Source organism: Macrobrachium nipponense, chromosome 10 (genome assembly GCF_015104395.2).
Source record: "Macrobrachium nipponense isolate FS-2020 chromosome 10, ASM1510439v2, whole genome shotgun sequence".
Taxonomy (NCBI): domain Eukaryota; kingdom Metazoa; phylum Arthropoda; class Malacostraca; order Decapoda; family Palaemonidae; genus Macrobrachium; species Macrobrachium nipponense.
Window position 1 is genome coordinate 77710631 of NC_087204.1, and position 18728 is coordinate 77729358.

An 18728-nucleotide genomic window follows, 5' to 3' on the forward strand; every position below is an offset into this window, starting at 1 on the left:
ATAAAACGATATAACCTTTCGTCTCTGCCCAAGGATCTCAGACACTTCACGCAGGGGCAAGACGGTGACACAGAACTTTCCAACCTTGAAAAGAATACTAGAGACAGTATAGGTTCCATCAAACCCAGGTATTCCCTCTACGAATCCTGTAGGGGGATAGTGCCGTCTGTAGGCAATATTCAAGATTCTTTACAGCGTGCCTCGGCCTCCTAGCTGCAACCATTTTCTTTCCTTTTACTGAGCCTCTTTTCATATTCTCTTTCTTCCCTCTTACTTTCCACCCTCTCCTAACGCGTGATTCGCAGCGCAACTGCTTTGAGGTTTTCCTCCTGTTACACCGTTCAAACCTTTTACTGTCAATTTCCATTTCAGCGCCGAATGACCTCACAGGTCCCAGTGCTTGGCCTTTAGCCTAAAAATTCTATATCCAAGTCAACTCTCTGTACGAAGCCAATTACGGTCTGAGTTAACGAAAGTGGCTTCTAGCCCACATTAGACTCAATAGAGGTTACTGGTAGTCTGCTTCAGCCTCGGCCTCATTAAGCCTTGATGGGCAAATTTCGGGAGAGAGCCCTTTTTAAGGGGGATAACTGACGAAGTATGAAATAAAAGGACAAGAGCTCTACGCTACAGCATATGTGCTTACGGTATATATTTAGAATTAGTTTCACCTACTATACCGGTATTTGCTCTCAGTATAGCCCAGGGTCAAAAAAGTATCTCTTTCACTTTTATCTGGTTTTTTAATTTAGATTGATCAGCGTTACGGATGCAGCAACTTTAATATATATATATATATATATATATATATATATATATATATATATATATATATGTGTGTATATATATATACATATATATATATATATTTATATATATATATATTGTATATATATATATTATTATATATAATATATATATATATATATATCATATATATAATATATATATATAATATATATATATATATATATATATATTATATAATATATATTTATATAAATAATTGTATTTTTCTTTTATGCTGAGAAACATTACAACTGTTCATCTTGACAGTAATAGCAATAGCGTTCGATATATATATATTAATTAGATATTTAATATATATATATATAATATATAAATTAATTATAATATCATATATATATATATATATATATATATGATATATATATATATAATATTATATATAATATATATATATATATCATATATATATATATATATATATATATATATATATATATATATATTTATCTATATATATATATAATACATAGTATATATATATATATTAATATATATATATCATATATTAGTATACTATTTATACATCATCTATATATCGATACTACATATATATATGATAATATATACATAATGATAAGATATATATTATAATATATATATATATTATATATATTATATAATTATCTAATATATTAATTCATATAGATATACACACACACCGCACCACCACACACCACACAACACATTAATATATAGTATATATATTATATAGTATATATATCAATATATCTATATAGATATATATACACACACCCCACTCACACACCCACAAAACACACACAACATATATATATATAAAAAACTATATATATTATATATAATATATATATATATATATATAATATATTATATAGATATTTTATTATTTATAATTACATACATATCTAATATATCCTTATATATATACATATACATAGATATATAGATATACACACACACGCACACACACACACACACACATATATACATATATACTACCCGCTATTGTATTACTGTCAAGTTGAACAGTTGTAATGTTTCACAGCATAATAGAAAAATACAATTAAAAAATATAAGATGAAAACCACGAATTGAAGTTCAGCCAGCACAAAAATGATTATATTTAGCTGGAACGTATGAGTGGTACAGGTGAAATGGAAGACTGAATTTCTCTTTATACATAGTTCAGCGCCATGCACAACGACCACTGCGCGTCGCGGGTTAAGGAAACTATACTAATAGCTTGATAAGTCTCTCTAAAGTAGGCTTAGACCACTTTCGCTTTTTTTTTGGTTGGATTTTTCTGTTTAGTCATGTGTCTATAGTCACGTTTGATTTTCTGTGTGAAGGGACACATAACATTCTCTCTCTCTCTCTCTCTCCTCTCTCTCTCTCTCTCTCTCTCTTTGCTTGTTTTTTCATTTATTCATATGTATCCTTCAACTCTCTCTCTCTCTCTCTCTCTCTCTCTCTCTCTCTGTGCTTGATTTTTCATCTTTTTATTCACTCTCTCTCTCTCTCTCTCTCTCTCTCTCTCTCTCTCTCTCTCTCTCTCTCCCTCTGTCTCGTTTTAAATAGAACCGCGCCGGAGGAGCCAATTCCTCTCAAACTGGCAACAGATGTTTATTGTCCGCTCGTCTTGTTCCCCTTAAGATCGATGGGTTACCAGCACTTTCTTTTTTTAGATTCACAGCCGTGTACGCAACGCCTTAGGGCCTTGCAAATAAAGGGTGATAGAGAAGAACGTAGGAATTCGCTTGGCAGGACCCGACTGTGTGCTTAAGAAAACCAGTACCGGGTTGGTGGTTTGTTTTTTGTAATATTATTATCATATATTATTGCTGTGTGCAGAACTGAATACGAAATTTACCATTGTGCTGTTATTGCATGGTATTAACAATCTATGAGGTACAGCATATATTATAATATATATATTTATATATATATATATATATATATATATATATATATATATGCATATACAAATTTATATATCACATATATATGTATATATACATATATATGTATAATATATATATATATATATATATATACATATATATATACATACATATATATATATATATATATATATATATATTATACGTAATATATAGCTCTATATATATACATATATATATATATATACACATGTTTATGAGAGAAGTTTCCGACATGTTAATGACATGTTTTACTATAATGGTGACGTACCCTTAAGCTGTTTTTAATGGTAAGAAAACTAATAGATCTGTCCACGATAAGGGAATATTGCTAACCTTTGAGAATCCTCCGTGGTGATGATGGACATATTGATGATCCCTCCGGCGTAGAGGAGTCCAGGAAACTGGGAGTCGACCTCTTCCTTCCAGAAGGACAGATCCAGGCTTGGAATGGTCTCTACGTTGCCGCAGGATACTCGCACATTGCTGCTCCGGAAGGAAAGGATAAAATGAGAGAATGTTCCTGTTACGAGATCGAGAACTTCTCAAGTTCAAGCGAGGATGCAGTGCAATACTACCCTGACAGAGTTCAACCTGTATTTTAGTATTTATCTGAAATTCCAACTTATTTACCCATTTGTTAATTCATTTGGTTTTCTAATCACTTTTCTGTACCTCCTATTACCATCTCTTACTTCTTTCGAATAAACACCGTATTCTTTGGAAGCTCGAATCTCAAGTTAATGGCTTCTGTGGGCTTGTTCCATATGAACAGAGTTCATTTTCTGAATAATAATAATAATAATAATAATAATAATAATAATAATAATAATAATAATAATAATAATAATAATAATAATATAATAATAATAATATGTTAAGGAGATACATCCCAGTACCGTAACCGGAAATGGATAAATGAAATAAAAAATGAATTATTGTTGCAATGTGATTAACTGTTACAGTTAAAATTCAAGTTTATGGATACAGATTTTATTCTGCGACAAATTTAGAGTTGAGCCGACTCTTTTGAAGCTTCCAACTGTAATTTCAACTTTGGGGATATTATAAAATCACAAGAAGACTATTGAGGAATAAGTTTACCAAATATTTATAAGATCGTTGGTTATAGTTAATACACAGTTCAATTATTTTGTCAATATTATTGCGAGAATGTGTGCAAAAATCCATAGTTTTTAAATTATTATATAATAACTCAAAGAATGACGTGTTGGCTTATTTTCAAAAAATATAAGAAAAACAGTGACTTAGTACTTCAATTACCTTGATGGTATGCCCCACTCTTTTCTCTTATCTATTACTTCTCATTCTTTCTTGTCCTCATCATGAAAATAAGCGTCAATATTTTTGAAAAAAATACTTTTTTTAACATCATCCCGAGTTCAATTTAATTCACGGCAACTTTAAAATTTTTTTATTTCACAAATGCTGACGCTTACTTTTTCTACTGCTCTGATTAATAAAATAATAATAATAATAATAATAATAATAATAATAATAATAATAATAATAATAATAATAATAATAATAATAATAGGCACGATCCTTAGATCGATGAAAAGGATCCTGGAAAAACTAGATGCTGAAATAGTTCCAGGACTCATGCAAAAGTGTGTGCTACTAGAAACAGCGCACATAGTGAGAAAAGTGATGGACTCCTAAGGAGGCAGGATGCGACCCCGAGCCACGCACTATATAAAAAAAGGAAGAAAAAACACACACAAAAAAAGCACCCAGTCGAATAGGATGACCGTGGTAGAGGGCACCTACCCCCAAAAGAAAAAAAATATTAATGATAATGGAGAAGACTTTCTCTAAGGGCAGTTACACTGAAAATAATGGCTGTTTCTACGGTATTCATTTTATATAGTCTTCTCTGGTCTTGTTAACATCATCTTTTCATCACCGTGTCGCTGGTGTATCAGATTTCCAAAGGACATGAAAAGTTTCCTTGTTACTTCAGTTTTATTCCCTCTGACGTTTCAGACGTGACCCGGCGATTATTTTCAAAGAGTTGATGCTTTGACAAGCATGTCAATCCATTCTTTTTTTTTAATTCATCTAATCTACTTTCGATAAAATGAAGGAGGCCTGTATTTAAAATTAGGAACGATTTCTTAACCATTTGCTAAATCTCTTTCATTGCTCTTGCAATCGCTTCTTCTCCTTCCTTCACACCCCCGCATCTCTCTCTCTCTCTCTCTCTCTCTCTCTCTCTCTCTCTCTCTCTCTCTCTCTCTCTCTCTCTCTCTCTCTCTCTCTAGATATGAAACTGATTTCCTATCCTTTGTTCTCAAGCTGTTAGGAAAATGGGAATTTTGATCTTTAAAAAAAAATAATGGCTGTGGCATCAGGGTAAAGTATTGAAAAATCCAGCAAAATTATTGATTAATTACGTCTCTTTTATGAAAACAAAATAAAAATGAAAGAAACCCAACGTGTAAGTAAACAAGCTGGCATAATTTAATAAAAATTTTGTAAGAAAAAGATGGAAAGATAATACATCTAATGTAGGGCAAGAGGGAAAGAAGAAAAGTTGATAAAAATCGATGCATAGCACAAACGTAAACAATTTTTATGAGGAACAAAGAGAGGGAAATATAATACATCTAATGCTGTAGGGCAAAAGAGGGAACGAAAAACAGCTCACAAAAATCGATGCAGCCGATAATTCCTCAGAAGATTGAATTTCAGTCTTTTTAAAACCAAGGTCATTGTCAGTGTGTTACTCACTTAATTAAATCTACACAGAAAAAAAATGACTTTAGGCTGTTGCGCTAATTATAGCCGTAAGGTAATTATTTCAATAATCACCGGAGGAAATATAAGTGTTGCTAATCTCAATCTTTGTTGATTTTATAATTACTTCCAAATTCAGATTATTACTAATCAGCTTCTACTAATAATCTAAGAGCAACACGATTACCAAGTCAATTAGATTGACGTTAATCATTCTGTTAACATTTTTTCAGTGTCAATTAGCAGTGAAAAAGAATAATGAATTTCTACGACATTAAGGAAGTAATCGTTCATATTTATCGCTAATCACTGTAACATCATTACGATTCACTCGTCAGAGAGGTGACTCTTTTGAACTTTGTAAACAATTCCAAGAATCCTCACAATAAAATCGCTCATTGTAGATCATTTCCAAAGTCATTATTTTTCGCCGTCAGTTACTAATGAAGGCGACTCTTCTCTCCACGACCGAAGTCTTTTCGCCTTTGCACTTTTCGATTCACATTTTACAGTTTATCGTGAATCAACTCTCCTCCTCCTCCTCCAGTTCACCGAATGGCCTTTGTCGTCAATACAGCCGTGACGTCGACGCCAGCGGGTCAATTAATTTGCCCTCCCAATTAAGCACCGCCTTTTTGAAGACCTCGATTGTTGACGCTCGTCTAATGAAGCTTCTTTCTTCCGGTCTCGTTAGTTCTTCTCTCTCTCTCTCTCTCTCTGTGTCGTCACTTATTTTTAAATCATCGTTCTCTTCTTCTTCTCCTTTTCTTCTTCTTTCTACCTCTTGGAGGATGTCGCTCTCTGGATTTTCGACATGAGCTTTCGAAATCGTCAGTCACAGAGAAGGTAGAAAGAGAGAGAGAGAGAGAGAGAGAGAGAGAGAGAGAGAGAGAGAGAGAGAGAGAGAGAATTTGTTGGATAAGTAATGGTAAATTTAGAGTCCTCTTAAGTATAGGCAAAATGTGTCGCTTTTTTTTTTTCTTCTTCTTTTTTGAGAGAGAACGTTTGTTCGGCAATAACTGATAAACTTATAGTTTTGTTTAAGTACAGGCTAATAATGGGCCCCCCTTTTTTTTAGAGAGAGAGAGAGAGAGAGAGAGAGAGAGAGAGAGAGAGAGAGAGAGAGAGAGAATTTGTTTGGTCATAAATGGTAAACTTGTAGTTTTGTTTATGTATAGGCTGAAAATTTGTCTTTTTTTTTAGAGAGAGAGAGAGAGAGAGAGAGAGAGAGAGAGAGAGAGAGAGAGAGAGAGAGAATTTGTTGGGCAAGGAATGGTAAATTTATAGTTTTGTTTAAGTACAGGCTATAATGTTGCTTTTTTTAGAGAGAGAGAGAGAGAGAGAGAGAGAGAGAGAGAGAGAGAGAGAGAGAGAGAGAGAGAGAATTAGTTTGGCAATAAATGGTAGGTTTATAATTTTGTTTAAGTATAGGCTAAAAATGTTGCTTTATTTTTAGAGAGAGAGAGAGAGAGAGAGAGAGAGAGAGAGAGAGAGAGAGAGAGAGAGAGAGAGAGAGAGAGAATTTGTTTGGCAATAAATGGTAGGTTTATAGTTTTGTTTATGTACAGGCTAAAAGTGTCGCTTTTTTTTCTTTAGAGAGAGAGAGAGAGAGAGAATGTTTTGTTTCACTTTGAATGAAATTATATTCAAGAGTAGAAAAAAATGTCGCATACTTTGAAACCTTTCTGTCAGGTCACCCACGGTGAATTTTTTCATGCCTATATTATTTTGGCCAATGATTTTGTGAACTAGGAGGAAAAACGTCACTCTAATGTCAGTTATCTAAGAAAACCCAGCTTCATTATGAGCCGTCATCTCCCTCATTCCCCCGATGGAAAACAGTTACTTTCAATCAATCAGAATACTGGTGATTTCAATTTTGTAAAATTCTAACAGCTTGGTGCAACCCTTGGTGTCAGGGTGTTCAAAGATGGGCGAAAAACTGACTCTCATGTGACACTGGCTTTTGTGAGAGGTTTCGTGCAGTAAATGTTCGACAGCAGCCGGTTTATTATCGGCAAAATTGAAGCCCCAATTGGAAAAATTCGCTCTTGTGACACTGCCTTAGCAAATAACACGATTTCAATTTTGTGGGGAAATGCCGAACACTGGGGGCATGGATCGGCGAAAAGTTGACAAAATGGGAAAAAAGTATATGTAGTAGATAGAAATGGTCCGTGTGACACTGCCTTAACAAGTATTCTCGATTCCTTATAAAGAAACACTTGATATTTGGTACAAGTTTCAGAGGACATCTGGTTGAATGCGAAACATGAATTATTTTATAAAAACGGCTCATGTGATACTGCCTTTACAAATAACGTCTATTTTGTACGAAAAATACTGGGTACTTGGTTCAGGTTTGGCGGAAAGTAGAAATGGGAAACAAGGACACATTCATAAAATGGTGAGTTCGATAATACCCTCGCAAATATAGTCTATTTGCTACAAAAAATACTGGCTACCGAGTGCAAGGAGAAGCGAAAAGTTGGAAGGTTAGACGAAACATTTTTTTTTTAAACGGGTGGTGTGACACGGCCTTAATAACTGTTGTTTTGTTGTTTTAGATTTAGCTGACCTTATGCCAGCACGAGCTCTTGCTCATAGAGCAACCCGTAAATCCTTCACAACTATCGTCTATTTTGTAAAAAAAGACACTTGCTACTTAGTGGCAGGTTTAGCGGCAAATTGATGGACAAAGAGAAAAGTAGTATATAATAAAGAAGAAAAAAAAAACAGTTCTTATGACACCGCCTCAAACTAAGGAAGTTCTCACCTTCCGTTCTCAGTTGGGGGTCGGAAGACGAAGGGCTGGATGTCGTCGATATCGTCCAAATTATCACAGAGGACCCGGGCCAGGGTCACTTTGCGCAACTCGCGCAGCTGATCAGGGCTGAGCGCAGATACGAATCCTCCGTTCTCGAACCAGAAGCGGTCGCCTATGCAAAAAATAAACAGATAAAAAAAAAATGAAATGAACTGGTTATGCGAAGCTCAACTTTGAGTCAGCTGTTAACACATTTGACCAGAGTGCATATGTTATGTTAATAATAATAATAATAATGATAATCATAATAATAATAATAATAATAATAATAATAATAATAATAATAATAAACAGCGCACATAGTAAGAAAGGTGATGGACTCCTAAGGAGGCAGGATGCAGCCCCGGAACCCCACACTATAAGACCACCCAGTCGAATAGGATGACTGTGAAGACACAAAAAAAAAAAAAAAAAAAAAAAAAAAAAAAAAAAAAAAAAAAATATAATAATAATAATAAAAAAACTTCTTTCAGTTTTCTCCTGAAGGTGTAAAACGAAACCCACAAAATTACCGAGTATGACTGGTATTTTGTATACAAACTATTTAAGTCAACACACAAGTATTTTCAGGCCTAATCTGTGACCATTTCTCCAGAGATGTATGGTTGTCAGACTGGGTCAAGGCCCAGCAGTCTTTACAACCTACACATCTCTTGAGAAAGGGCCACAGGTAGGGTCTGAAAGTACTCGAGTGTTGAGTAAAATAATATGTAAATACAAGTAAATAATAATAATAATAATAATGATAACTTCTTCATATTTTAAGTCAGCAGTTACAAATTATGAATGTGTCAGCGCCGTAACCATCTCCTTGCTTTAATCATGGTCACACCCCTCCCAAATCAGGGTAAACGGTTTATTTATGAAAACATGACATTAATTACCTCTTCTCAGGTTCAGAAATTGCTGCCCTAAGATGCAGGCGAATGTTGGTCCGACCAGACCCCTGATGACCGGCTTTTCTGCCAGACCTCCTGGAAACAGGTCGATGTCGTCTACGTGTCTGGAATAGAAATTAAAAAAATTATGAAGAATGCAGGTCAGGTCAAGGTCAGGTACTGTCACTCCACACACACACACAAGTTCCAGTGTCTCTCTTCATTGGCGATAAATGAATTTCCTCAAAGAGCAAAACAGAATACTTGAAAATCGGGCAGCACTGATCTTGGGACGAAAATGTGCAATCGTTATCACTGAATTGACAAAGATGCATTTGAGTCTGGATTATTCTGGATTACACAAAGATGTATATAACGAATCAAAGCAATTAAATAAATAAATAAATAAAAAGGCTTATATGATCTCTTTAAAAAACTCCATCTTCAGCTCAAAATTTGTAACAAGTTGACCAATGCAACGTGAATCATTTTAACAGCATACTAATCCACATTATTTATTTCAGATTTAATCCTCAAGAACGAAATACCTCTCATTTCACTAAGTGATAAAGTGTATTCTACTGACGCGAATACTGTTAATGACCTGAAATCCAATTAGACTTGCAAATATGTAATAAGGACAATTATGCATTTGACTTCTCCCATGAAGTCAATTCCAAAATCAAAAATATAAATCGGACTTCAGTTACAAACAGGTCACTGACTGGTAAACCTAAAATGTATACTACTAGCGATGACCTATCTTAAGAATTTCAATTCAGTAGCCCGAATTTATTTATAATCGCTGTTCTTACAACTTTGCAAGCACACTTATGCGACAAGCCTAACTGGCCTCTAAGTCACAAAGCTGGCTTCCACAGAACGGGATCCCTGTACGCAAAAAAAAACAAAAGATAAACTAGAAGGAAATTAAAGAGAAAGAAATAAAAAAAAAGACAATCAATTAAAAAGCAAAAAAGACCAATCGATTATAAACAAAAAACCGCAATAAACTGAAAACAAGAAAGAAAATATACTGGAAACAAAACAAACAATCGAGTATAAGCAAAAAACGATAATAAATAAAAAAAAAACAAAAAAAGCCAACTCATTAAAAACGGACAGCTAAATATGCTTGTTAACTGAAAAATAAGCAAACATAAATCAGGCCTTGGAGCAACAAGGGTTAAAGCAGCACCGAAATCAAGACAGAACAACAGCTAATACGCACCAGTAGGTACCTGGGAACTTTTCAATACATTAGAGGACGCATTAAGAAATCAATATAAACTCAAGCCTTAGTGGCGTGGTTGGTATGGTATTGGCGTCCCACCTCGGCGGTCGCGAGTTCGATTCTCGGCCATTCCATTGAGGAGTGAGAGATGTGTATTTCTGGTAATAGCAGTTCACTCTCGACGTGGTTCGGAAGTCACGTAAAACCGTTGGTCCCGTTGCCGTATAACCACTGGTTCCATGCAACGTAAAAACACCAAACAAACAAACAAACAAAATCAAGAACGACTCACTTGTACACGGCAGCAAGGCGCCCGACGGTATCGTCGTCCATCACCTGCAGGAGTTCGCCCCAGTTCGTGAAACGGTGAAGACCACACTGCTCCCTCCAGATGTTGTAGGACGGGAGGCCGTGGTCACGCCCCCTCTGGATATTCAGAGCCGCCAGGTCCATGCCGTAATGATGGCCTGCAGTACAAAGGGAGTGAGAATCCTAAAGGGATGTATCCTAAACGAATTTATTTATCCCGTGGAAGGAAAGGGGGAATGTCGTTTCGAATCATTATAGGAAAGGTCACCATTCCTTAATAGATTCGTGGATTTCAGATTTTAGGGGGGGGGGGGGGGCGCAGAAAGTCAAGGGTGAATTAGGAATAATTGCTTAGATGAATCTAATGCCTACATTTTATCAATTTCCTTTTTCAACCGTTCGCCCTTTCCATTTTTTGGAAGGTGTAAATTCTTAAATGCTAAGTAATATATATATATATATATATATATATATATATATATATATATATATATATTATATATATATAGTATGTATATATATGTATACACACACACACACACACACACACACACATATATATATATATTATAACATATATATATATATAATATATATATATATATATATATGAATATATATGTGTATATATTATATATATATGAATATATATATATGTATATATATATATATATATATATGTATACACACACACACACACACATATATATATATATATATATATATATATATATATATATATATATAAAGTATGGTGCCAGGTTAACAATTATTCGTCAATGCATTTCGTAACATCACGTTACATCCTCAGGGCTACAAAACAACAATAAAAAACAAGTCAAAGAACATGGAAAAACTACATATGACAAGAGAGGTCAAAGCTAAAACATTACAGTTAAAACTTAACAAGTGTTTACAAACACAGGAGAGTTAAAAAAGCACCTGTCATACGAATAGTTGAAGACTGAGTGAATACAGGAAGGTGGGTTAAAAATAGAAATAAATAAATAAATAAATAAATAAATAAATAAATAAATAAATAATTTCGGCCCAGTACAGTTGAACAGAGGAAGTGTGCGAGTTCACTTTGGGCTGTAACTGCTTCATCAAGAGAGATTCAAGAAGAGGCAGTTAACAGGAATGGCTAGTTTAGCCCGAGGCAGAAAAGTAAGAGTATTTAATATTGGTCAGAAAAGTCCGAGTATTTAATATTGGTACTACAAATAAGAGAATGGTGTTCTGATATTAGAAAATTCGGGTCCGCTGTTCAGGACAAGTCCGAAATACTTTATCCATTAGTGATTTTATTATATTTCAAATACTGTTTAACAACATTTCAAAATATATTTCCTATATTCAACATCGTCATAGCAATAAATTACAAAACCTTGGCGTTTACCTTCCACGTTTTAATCAGTGTGCGAGCTCTACTTTTAACTTGTCCTCTCATGTACTTTCTAAAAAGAGAAGAATTCTTACTCTCTTTGAGATTGGACTTCTGCTTACCATGATGCAAACCAGATTCTTTCTGTCGCTTGAATCACTCTTTCATCGGCTGTTTAACCGGTAAACTACAAAGTAAACTATCTGGTGTTACGTAAAGGGCCTTCAGAAAATGAACTACCAATTGGACTCCTTTCTTTAGGAAAACAGATTTTAAGGGTCTTGAAAAATTTCGCATAAAAAAAAATGGTAATTGTCAATCCAGATAAAGGTAAACGAAAAGTTATAATGAATAGAGACGACTGCAATAATAAAATGAAGTCTATCCTTAATGATAACAGCAATTTTCTTAAAATTGGGAAACCTAATAGTAAACATATCTTTACAACTGAGGATCAAATTAAGAAATCTTTAAAGGAACTCAACTCTTTACAACTGAGGATCAAATTAAGAAATCTTTAAAGGAACTCAACTCTAAGAGCATTATCACTACGGACACGTATAACGACTTATATTGCTATAGTAATTCCTTTGGTATCCTATATAGTTTACCAAAGGTGCATAAAGAAAGTGTCCCCATGAGACACTATTTTATCACCCATCCGTGCTCCTAACTATAAACTGGCAAAATTCTTAATACCAATTGGAACATCCTACTTTTGACCAACATTCCTCAAAGAATTCAGAAGAATTTAAATCATCTATATCATGTCAAGAAGACTCAGACATATACATGACTATACTCTCTTTTTTTTCATCTGTCCATTCGCCTGTGGTGTTTTTGTATGGTAACACTGCGTCCCGGGCTTTAGATAGTTACGCTAATTGTAAGTTTTAGGTAAATAAAAGGATATCTGGGTGTACATTTGCAACTGAAAAGTGTTTTAATAATTTACTGTATGTGAATTACACCGTTAATATTCGAAATAGGATATTATTATAATCGTTGAATGTAAGCTGAATGTAACTATCTAAAGCCCGGACGCAGTGTTACCAAACAAAAACACCACAGGCGGATGGACAGATGAAAAAAAACAGAGTATAGTTACGATGTGGAATCCCTCTTCACTAACGTCCCTGTAGAAGATACTATTGAGATTACTTTAAGCATAATTTTTATTAAACCCAGCGATGTCTGTTTTAGCTTTGATTGTTCTCTCTTTAAAGGGTTGTTGGAGTTGGCAGAGCTGGACACTGCCTTTGTTTTTAGTGATTGTTTATACAATCATGTTGAAGGGATGACAATGGGATCACCACTTGGCCCTACTTTGGCGAATATGTTCATGTGCTCACTGGAGGAAAACATGCTTGGTAACTGCCCCCTTGTCTTTTGCCCTCTTAGTTACAAACGATACGTTAATAATGATACCTTTGTTCTGTTTAAATCACCTTTTCACGCCGACCAGTTTCTCTCCTTTATACTGATTGACATCCTAATATCAATTTTACTTTAGACAGAGAGGCTCATAATCAGTTACTAGACGTTTGGTTTCGAGGTATGGTCATCGTTTAATACCTCTGTCTTTAGAAAAAATAAAGACTTTTTCTGGTCTTGACTCCAGATTTTAGAGTGGTTGTGTTTATGGATTTAAACTTAATTCATTTTCTATGATGCTTCACAGGGTATTCTCTTTGGCCTCGTCCTGGGATTATTTTCATGAAGAAGTTAAAATTTTATACAAATACTTTAATGATAATTGTTTTCCTTCCTCAGCTTTCTATAAACATTGTAAAATTTTTTAAAATAAACTGATCATTTCACCTGTTGTTAGTACCGTTCCACGTAAGAAATTATTTGACAGCATTCCTTATATTCAAGATGATAAAATTAAGAATATCGTGAAATTTACTTTTGAAAAGCGTTATTTTGAATCCAAAGAATCTCGCAATTGTTCCATTCTATAAATTTAAAGATAGCTCTGCAAATATACTTGCTCCGAATGTGATTCATAGCGAATCTATGTCGGATCGACTAAACAATTGCCAAGGGTCAGAGCCGATTCTCATAAAGGTGTCAGTCATCGAACGGGTTGCAGGCTGTCCAATCCCGAACTTTCTATTATCAGAAACCATTCTTTTATTTGTAATACCAATATTAAATACTCTGACTTTCGCTAGAAAGGGGGGTAACACGTCATGTCCCCGACTGATCACTACTGCTAATCACCGTGTGCGGACAATTGGCCGACAGACAATTGACCGACAGGCAGTTAGCCGACAGACAATTGGCCGACAGGACAATTGGTCGATAAGAATATTGACCGACAGACAGTTAGCCGACAGACAATTGGCCGACAGGACAGTTGGTCGATAATGCATACATTGTTACTATACTATACTAAACTACTTATTGTTAAGATTGTTATTCTAAACCACTTATTTTCAAATGCTTTTCTAGACCAAACTTTCATCTTGTTTTTACTAAGTTTATTTTTCCAAGCCCTTCAGTATCAGTCATGGAGTTCATCAAAACAGAACGAGGAGGCAAAAAACTTCTTTTCGAGGGATACGCCTACATTATTGATAGAAGAAGAGAATCTAAAACGTATTAGAGATGTGCGAATCGTAATATCTGCAATGCAAGATTGGCTACGATCGACAAAGTAATTAGCAGAACTCCTTCTGAACACTCCCATCCACCAGATCCTATTGAAAATCGAGCTTTAGAAGTTAAAGAAGAAATGAAGCTTATTGCGGCACGATCTGAGGAAATGCCGAGCTCTATTATTGATAGTGCAACTTCAGATATCCCTGTGACCATTGCTGGAGCTTTACCAAAAAAAGACTCTCTCAAACGTACAGTGCGACGGAAGAGACCCGGTCTTAAAGAAGATGAGTTATATAAGACTCCGAGAGGTGATAATTTTTTACTCTTTGAAAATGAAGAGGTTTCTGTTTTCGGAACTTTGAAAAATCTGGAAATCTTATCCAAGAAAACTGCGTGGTTCTGCGACGGGACTTTTGACTCTGCACCTTTGGGTAAGCAGCTATACACGATCCATGCGCTAATTACTGAAAAAAAACAGTGCCGCTACTTTATTGCTTGACAAACAGTAAATCTGAAGCGGATTATGATTTAATATTTAACTTCATTAAAGAAGGAAGAAATGTAAATGTGACCCCAATTACAGTAGACTTTGAAAAAGCAGCTATAAACTCCATTAAACTCAATTTTCCTCTTGTTTCTATTTTTGGTTGTTTTTCTCACTTTGGACAGTGTTTGTGGCGCAAGATACAGACTACGGGTTTACAATCGTGGTACAACGACCGAGAAAATGCATTTATTGTAAAACAGCTGCAAGCACTAGCTTTTGTACCACCTGATGATGTACCTATTTTGTTTGAACAATTTATTAATTCTTTAGATGCACAAACTGATGAAATTTTGGAAGATTTCTTGTCTTATTTTGAGTGTGCATGGTTAGGAATCGTGCAGCGAGGTAGACGTAGACGACCTTTATTCGACATTTTGTTATGGTCGTGTCACTACAGAGTGTTGAACGATCTGCCGAAAACCAACTCGCTGGAAGGGTGCCATCACGCCTTCAGTAGAAGAGTAAATGTCCTCACCTTAACTTATCAAAATTAATTCAAAAGCTCAGGATTGAACACTCAAGCACAGAAATTCTAATAGAACAGGCATTATCAGGAGCTGATGTTTCAAGGGGAAAAAAAAAAGTACATTCGTGTTAAGGAAAGACTGAAAAGACTTGTACTCAACTATGACGCCGAAGATGGTGTGCAATTTTTAAGAGCTTGTGCACATAACTTTATCAATTAAATCGGGTTTTTAAATGATTGAGATGAATAATTTATGTAAGTTTTTATTTTTTTTAATAAAGCGTGTATGTTTTAACCCTTTTTTTAGATCCTTTTTGAGATGTCATGTCGGCCAATTGTCTGTCGGCTAACTGTCTGTCGGTCAATTGTCTGTCGGCCAATTGTCTGTCGGCCAATTGTCCGACTACCGCTAATCACAGATCACCACCTCGCACTCATCAAAGGCATGTTCACCTACGTGAAGGCATTCCTCCACGGGGTAAAGACAACGAGAAGAGAATACACACACATATATGTAAAAGAAAACATGTTTGCTTGTTTGTTTGTATGTATGAACTCTATACAAATCCACATTTTTTGATCGAAGATGGAGCAAAATGAGAAAGTAGTTACTAAAAGATCATTAATAAACCGATTCTGTGCAAGGTGAGATTGTCAACGTTTATTTGAGGGATCTTCAGAAGTGGAACCAAAAACGGGAACCTGTTTCAAGAAATTCTAAAAAGTGTTAACCTATGATCTTCAGCGCTGGACTTTGTTGATCGGAGGAGACCATATACCCACAAATCTCACTAGTATCTTGAGCAGTGCCATTGAGCAGAGGGAAGGCGCTCACTGCTGGTCAAACAAAACCTACTGCAATGATTTAGCCCTGAGGTGAAAGGCTTCCCAAATCCTCAAGAATCTCAACGGGAAAGCGTCCTTCAAGACAGACATGGAGGAGAACGAACGAATGAGCACTCTGTCTCCGTCTGTCTCCGAAGACGGAGGAAGATTTCGAAATCCCAACGGGAAAGTGCCCCTCAAGACACACAAGGAGGAGGACGAACGAATGAGCACCCTGCCTCCGTCTGTTTGTTTGTGAATGCTATGCAAATCCATTTCTTGACCAACTTTCATGAGACTTTAAATATAAAGTCAATATCAAACTGGGAAAGGTCTCCTGGTGAAAACAGAATTAAAATCAGACCATTGGATAAAGGGGGAGGGGGGAAGTTGGAAGGGGGTTAAATGTGAAAATAACCTAAACCGACAGATATTAGAGTCTAACCCATAGTTTTCGAGGTCGCTGAGATGACTAGTGACACTCCCGATGCTTTTAAGTCCAAATTCAACCCAGATAGGAATGAGAGGAAATACTTGGAAAAGATGTACGTCCAGGTCATTTAGAAGTGAATGTGCACTCAATACTACATCCGATGGATGGCTACAACTGCTAATGTAGTATATATATATATATATATATATATATATATTATATATATATAAATATATATACATTATATAACAAAATACGGGAATATATACACACATATTTATACATATATAAACAGGGTGTCCATAAAGTCCCAGTACCATTACAAATATTTATTGTTTGTAATGGTACTGGGACTTTATGGACAACCCTAAATATACATTTTACATCTTACATATACGGTTATTATATATATAGTATATGTATCATATATATACTATATAATATATATTATAAGTATATATATATTATATATATCAGAAGTATATATGTGTGTGTATATATATTATAGTATGTATATAATATATAATATATATATATGTATATATAGATATATGATATTATAAAATTATATATATCTATATATATATATATATATATATATAAAATACTTCAATATATATACACAACAACAATTTGCTGTCAAAATTAACATTTCTGCAAAAAAGTACCAAAATACGAATATAAAATAAAAAATTTCCAACCATACAAAAAAAAAAAAAAAACATTGAGGCAAAGGAATTCTCTTAGTCCTCCCCAATTAAACGTTCTGCAGACAACCTCCAATGATCTAGAGGGCACAGCCTATACCGGGCATGTGCGCGGAAACATCCACCGCATACCACACACACACACACATACCCAAAGTTTTCAAACGGATTCGTAGGGCGCGTGGGTGGGCGGGCGGGAGGTTTCGAGCCAACCCCTCAGGTCAATATCAGTTCTGTGTGATAAGGGTATCGGGTGGTATCATCGATACCCTCTTGATAGACTCTTTATATAACGGCCCGATACTTCTACTGTAGCCCACTTCAGGATTAAGTGTAGAACATAGAATTTAGGCCAAAGGCCAAGCGCTGGGAACTATGAAGTCATTCAGCCCTGAATCGGAAACTGACAATGAATCAATTGTTAGCGGATGGTAGGGAGCAAGATGGAAGAAAGATAATATTTATGGAGGTACAGTAAAATGAACGAAAGGGGTTGCAGCTAGGGGGCTGAAGTCACGCTGTACAGGAAACCTTAAGTAATGCCTACGGTGCATCACATGAGGTGCACTGAAGGCATACGGTGTCTCCAACTTTCAAAGTTGAACTGATGCGGCCCGTTGTTGGAAAGGCGTTTTTATACATTCTCGAGAACTGACTTTTAATGTCCGCTTTAGTCTTCATCGCATGCACCTCCTTGGGCGTCTGCCCATTCCCTAAACTCTTGTGCAGTGAGTTGTTATAGCTTTCGACTATGTCCTGCAGAACACTGATATATTTAAATGTGTTCTTGTGTGTAAGGTATCTGTATATTTGGTTTTTAATGGTTCTTATTACCCTTTCATCTATAAAAGCTTTAATTTCCCACGAGTGGACGCTATATAACAACACGTTCCTACTTTTTAGATATTTCCTCACATGTTTGTTATAATGTTCCCTACCTTCGTCACTGTTCTGACGGGACAGTCCTGAAAAATTGCTAGATTCTAGAAGCACTTTCAAAGCATCGCGCACTGTGACACTGT

At 35.1% G+C, this 18728-nt stretch overlaps 1 protein-coding gene across 6 annotated transcripts in view; it reads right to left on the bottom strand.

The window, feature by feature from the left end:
- Nucleotides 1-18728, bottom strand: part of LOC135223709 (peroxidase-like) — a 214887-nt gene that overhangs the window by 3102 nt on the left and 193057 nt on the right. For all 6 annotated transcript variants that reach the window (XM_064262436.1, XM_064262442.1, XM_064262441.1 and 3 more), the window contains 4 exons: nt 10721-10895; nt 9201-9319; nt 8266-8428; nt 3066-3215 (listed from right to left, as the gene is read on the bottom strand). In XM_064262436.1, the coding sequence (XP_064118506.1) occupies nt 3066-3215; nt 8266-8428; nt 9201-9319; nt 10721-10895 (607 nt within the window). The remainder of the gene's footprint in view (nt 1-3065; nt 3216-8265; nt 8429-9200; nt 9320-10720; nt 10896-18728) is intronic.